Source organism: Capsicum annuum, chromosome 2, assembly GCF_002878395.1.
Source record: "Capsicum annuum cultivar UCD-10X-F1 chromosome 2, UCD10Xv1.1, whole genome shotgun sequence".
In the NCBI taxonomy this organism is placed as follows: Eukaryota; Viridiplantae; Streptophyta; class Magnoliopsida; order Solanales; family Solanaceae; genus Capsicum; species Capsicum annuum.
In genome coordinates, this window is record NC_061112.1 from 120,732,806 (window position 1) to 120,738,593 (window position 5,788).

Below are 5,788 nucleotides of genomic sequence, written 5' to 3' on the forward strand. Positions count from 1 at the left end.
AAATGATAGTATCACTATTTGGTGTTCAAACGACTAATTATATGATAAGTTGATGCTAGAAATTAGTACTACTAAAAAAGAAAAATGAAAACCACATAGAGAGAGACTTTAGGTAAAGAATAATGTGATGAAAAATAATTTTTAAAACAGGGTTGACTTGTTATATTTACTCAGTAAGGATATAATTGGAAAATCAAAACTTGGTGGCTCCATAATCCATATAAATACATGAGATGATGGTCCTGTGTAGGACACACAACTCTTTTAATTGCAAAATTCAACTTTCTCTTTTAGTTCCTCATTCTTTGGAATATTAAATTTTTTCTTCCTACTGGCATTTCTTCCTCTACCAATATATCTGTTGAGATATCAGATAAATAATATTGTGGTTATTATCAGCTTCATATTAACCAGCTGAAGCAGTTATTCAAAGTTTTAGTCGATAAGTTAATCTTATTTCACATGGCGGTTAAATGTGAATCGTCGTCACCTATGCATGCTACCTCTAGCGGATTACTACAAGGGGATAATCCGTTGCACTATTCACTCCCTCTAGCGATTGTACAGATATGCTTGGTGCTTGTACTAACCCGAGTCCTCGCCTATTTTCTCCGTCCATTGAGACAACCGCGTGTCATTGCTGAGATTATTGTAAGCCTTTTTATACACTTATACTGACAATTTCTACGTACTTATGTTGCAAATTAGTAGCCACAATCTAATAACATCTTTTTACAATCCGTCTATAATTCCTCGTTAAATAAAATTAATACCAAAATTGTTTGAAATATCATAGGGTTGGGTTCTGCATTAAAGTGACCCCTATATGAACATCCTTTAATAAATTAATCATCATGGCCTCCATGTTCAAAGGATTAATGGCGTACAACATAATTATTGATACTCAATACTCATGCAAACAGAGTTTTCTTGCTAGTAAAATAAGGTCCAGTTAAGCACATACTTATTTATTGTTTCGTTTTGTATGTACCTCGTGTAGGTTTTAACCTGGCAAAATTGTTGTATACAACTTTATATTATACTAGACATCGAATATATCTTATCTTTTTATCTTAATTTATGTGTCATAAATATAATTTAAACAATCAATTATTAAAATAATTTAAATTTTTAATTATTGTGATTTAGAATATTTTTTCTTCTATTCTAATTTAAGTGACATTGATATAATTTCGAGAGTCAATCGAATATTTTATATCTTTTATATTTTTTAAGTTGTTAATTATGTGATAATGCTTTTAGCATAATTTCGACAGTCAATTAAATGTTTTATGTTGAAATATCACTTTGTTATGAAATATTATTTATTTTCTAATGCTTAAATGATCATAAAAATTAATTAGGGGTGATATAATAAAATCACAATTGAAACAACGAATCAGACATGTCTTAAATGACTTATAATAACTAATTAGAAGTGATTTAACAAAATTACTATAAAAATATTTGTAAAAAAATTTAAATGAGTCTCATATAAGACATCAATTTAATTTAAAACATCAATAGTTAAATCAATTTAATTTAAAACATCAATAGTTAATTTATCATTTTATATCTAATTTATTATTTTATTAAATATTATTAATTTTTTAATACTTAAATGACTTATAATAATTAATTAGGGGTGATATAGTAAAATTATAATTGAACAAACTCAAGAAGACAATACAAAACATCAAGAATTAATTTATTATTTTATTTCTATTTTACTTTTTTTATTAAATATTATTAATTTTTTAATAATTAAATAACTTATACTAATTAATTAGAGATAATATACAAGCAAACATGTTAAAGAGGTGCATGCTTATACCCGCTTATTATTACTTAGAATTTTGTAATATGAGAGATCATAATAATATATTCAAATTAATGCACATCATATTGACTTTAATTATACAACACGGACTTCTATATGATGAAAGAGATTTTATAATAGGGAGATGCGATTCTTTCCTAGATCCATCTGCATCTATTGTGGGTATTAAAGTTTATTTAATTCAAACGGAGGAGTAATAAAAGTTGATAAATAGCTACTCCCTCGGTTTAAAAAATAAATAACCTACTAATCTTTTTAGTCTATTTAAAAAAAATAATTTTTTCTTTTTTTTTATAATGCTTTAATTTCAACTTTCCACCTCACATGTTTAGGACCATAAGATTAAAGAATATTTTGACGTATTTGACACAACTTTAATTTAAGATTCAAAAGGTCATTCTTTTTTAAACGGAGGGAGTATTTATTTTTGTGTCCCAACTTGATCAGACATTGCTAATGAAGATAATTAATTTAATTTGAAACAATATACCTCAGGTTAATTTTCTGTTTGATGAGTTTAACTTTCTTGCTTTTGCAAGTTAATAATATTGATTACTTCTTTGGAGATGAATTTTCTTCTTAATGATATATGGTTTTATGGAAGAACTTATTTGTGATTGCGGTATATTTGCTTCAGAAAATTTTCATCATGTAACATTATAGTTTGGTGTTAGACACAAATTCAAGATTTCAACGAATTTCGTCCAATATAACCTCTCACACTCAACAGCATCCAGAAAGGGTGACATTTTTTTTGTGTGTGTGGCAGGGTGGAATTTTGCTAGGTCCATCGGCTCTAGGTCGCAACCAAAAGTATCTGCACGCGATATTTCCACCAAGTAGTCTCACAGTGTTGGACACATTGGCTAATCTTGGCCTCCTGTTCTTTCTTTTTCTAGTCGGGACTGAGTTAGACCCAAGGTCTCTTCGTAGAACCGGAAAAAAAGCTCTAGGTATTGCCCTTGCTGGAATAACTCTCCCTTTCGTATTAGGAATTGGGACATCTTTTGCTCTCCGATCCACAATTGCTAAAGGGGTTAATCAAGCCCCTTTTCTAGTCTTCATGGGAGTTGCCCTTTCTATCACTGCCTTCCCCGTCTTGGCCCGTATTTTAGCTGAACTCAAGCTTTTGACTACCGATGTTGGTAGAATGGCTATGTCCGCGGCCGCGGTCAATGACGTGGCAGCATGGATTCTACTCGCTCTTGCTATTGCACTTTCAGGTTAGAGACAGGTGCAACCTTTTTAATGAATGGCGTTTTTTAATATGGATATTTAAATTTTGGATTCGCGTCTGTTGTTGCAGGTTCGGGCTCTCCGATTGTTTCTTTGTGGGTGCTGTTGAGTGGGACCGGTTTTGTCCTACTTTGCATAGTAATTGCACCTATTATATTCAAGTGGATGGCGAGGCAATGTTCCGAAGGAGAGCCAGTGAATGAGTTATACGTGTGCGCGACACTGGCAATTGTTTTGGCCGCGGGATTTTGCACTGATGCTATTGGAATTCATGCTCTATTTGGGGCATTTGTGGTAGGGGTGCTTGTTCCAAAAGAAGGGCCATTTGCAGGTGCTCTAGTGGAAAAAGTGGAGGATTTGGTCTCGGGATTATTCCTTCCACTATACTTTGTGTCTAGTGGATTAAAAACAAATGTAGCCACTATTCAAGGAGCTCAATCTTGGGGTCTTCTTGTTTTAGTTATAGCTACATCATGCTTTGGCAAAATTGCTGGTACTGTTTGTGTTTCTCTCATGTGCAAGATGTCTGTTCAAGAATCCTTAGCTCTTGGTTTTTTGATGAATACTAAAGGTCTAGTGGAACTCATTGTTCTTAACATTGGCAAGGACAAAGGGGTAAGCTTCATTTTACTAGTTCCACCTGTTTCATTTTACATGACATAGAATGCTCTCTTTTAACCTTAATGATATGCTCTCATCACCATAAAATGTCATGATATACTTAATTCTAAGTCTAGTTAAAGGCTTTTAGCATGCCCCAAAAAGTCTTTTAATTCTTTCTTAAAACATAAAATGAGACTGGCATGGTAGGTTCTTGTTAAATTTGAACCTTTTTGTTGCATTGTAAGTGACCAAATTTTGTGGGGTTAATTTTTGTAGGTACTGAACCATCAAATATTTGCTATCATGGTGTTGATGGCACTCTTCACAACATTCATGACAACACCACTTGTTATAGCCACCTATAAGCCAGCTAAAATGGCTGTAACAGAGTACAAGCACAGAACAATCATGAGGAAAGACAAAGACACAAGCAAGCAACTCCGGATCTTGACATGTTTCCATGGCACAAGAAACATTCCCACACTCATAAATCTCATCGAAGCCACTCGAGGAACAGAGAAAAAGGAAGGACTCCGCGTCTACGCAATGCACCTCTTGGAACTAACGGAAAGACCCTCAGCAATTTTAATGGTCCACAAGGCCCGAAAAAATGGGCTCCCGTTATGGAATAAGGGGAAAGTAGGCGAATCGAACCAAGTCATTGTCGCATTTGAGACATTCGGACAACTTAGTAAGGTGTCAATGCGTCCAACCACTGCAATCTCTACCATGACGAGCATGCATGAGGACATAATTGCAAGCGCGGAGAGAAAAAGAGTTTCGATGATAATCCTACCCTTCCACAAGCATATAAGGCTCGATGGACATTTTGAAACAACGCGAGCTGATCTCAGAAATGTGAATCGTAGAGTTCTTCAACATGCACCTTGTTCCGTTGGCATATTGATTGATCGAGGGCTCGGTGGTGCATCCCATGTGTCCGCTAGTGAAGTTGATTATACTGCCTTGGTCTTGTTCTTTGGGGGCCACGATGACCGCGAAGCCCTTGCTTATGGCATGCGCGTGGCAGAGCACCCTGGTATTACATTAAATGTGGTCCGTTTTGTAACTGACCCCGAGGTTGTTGGACCGAGTGTCCACGTGGATATTGTTCAGGACTCCGGTCCTAGACCGGGGTGGGAAGACGACGAGAGTTTTCTTGCGGACCTAAAGCAGAAATCAACAGGTGACGGGTCCATAATATTTGAGGAGAGGATTGTGAAGGATGTTACAGAAACTATAGAAGCTATTCACGCGTATAAAAAGTGTAATTTGTTTATAGTTGGGAGAATGTCCGAGGGACAATTGGTTTTGTCATTTGATACAAAGAGTGATTGTCCAGAATTGGGGCCATTGGGAAATTTGTTAACATCACACGAAATTTCAACAACGGCATCAGTTTTAGTTGTGCAGAAATATTTGAGTCAGTTGCCCGAAGAATCACTATATACTTTGAAGAAAGGAGATGAAGAAGAAGAAACTGAAATTTAATATGTTGAAGAGTGGTAAATAATAAGGTCTTTTATTAACCAAATATAGAAGGTTAATTATGCACATAAGTTCCTCTTTCCTTCCTCTTGATCGTTTTTCCTGTTGTAACACAAAGCTGGAAATTAAATTCTCTCGTCTTGTATTTAGAAAAAGTGTCACAAGAGGTATATATCCAGTTAATTAAATATTTACCTCCATGTGAATGGTACTAGTAAGTAAAATTGCTTTTAAAAACATTATTGATTTTGACCATATGATGCTATTCAGAATTAATGTCTTTCTTTTTGTATGATAAAAGCAATTCTTATTCCTTCACTATCACTATGCAAGATGGTGTTACTTTCCTTAAAACTGAAAACTGCTACTACTTGCACTTAAATGAATCAATGCAACCAGTTTTTTAATTTATTCTAACAAAGTCAACTCCGTGTTCCACCGGTAACAAATAGTTCTATTTACCATGGGTTGTGGTATAGTGGATGGGGCTACTCCACCCTTAACCAGAGGTCGAGGATTCGATCCTGGGTATGGAGAAAACCCTGTTGGGAGCGCTGCTACCTTAATGGGTCCTGCAACGCGCGATCCGGATTAGTCATGACTCTAATGCAGGCACCGAAC

General features: G+C 34.9%; 1 protein-coding gene across 1 annotated transcript; it reads left to right on the top strand.

Moving 5' to 3' along the window:
* Nucleotides 1-248: 248 nt before the first annotated feature.
* Nucleotides 249-5,467, top strand: LOC107855789 (cation/H(+) antiporter 18). The gene is made up of 4 exons (XM_016700790.2): nucleotides 249-651; nucleotides 2,610-3,063; nucleotides 3,147-3,691; nucleotides 3,956-5,467. Exons 1-4 carry the CDS (start codon nucleotides 463-465, stop codon nucleotides 5,168-5,170), a joined length of 2,403 nt encoding a protein of 800 aa, XP_016556276.2. The 5' UTR covers nucleotides 249-462; the 3' UTR covers nucleotides 5,171-5,467.
* The last annotated feature ends 321 nt before the right edge of the window (nucleotides 5,468-5,788 follow it).

Bases quoted from the DNA above. Each gene is read 5' to 3' on its own strand.
- LOC107855789 (XM_016700790.2), top strand. From the start codon at position 463: ATGGCGGTTAAATGTGAATCGTCGTCACCTATGCATGCTACCTCTAGC. The intron at 3,064-3,146 runs GTTAGAGACAGG...CTGTTGTTGCAG, and splicing joins TCTTGCTATTGCACTTTCAG to GTTCGGGCTCTCCGATTGTT. The intron at 3,692-3,955 runs GTAAGCTTCATT...TAATTTTTGTAG, and splicing joins ACATTGGCAAGGACAAAGGG to GTACTGAACCATCAAATATT.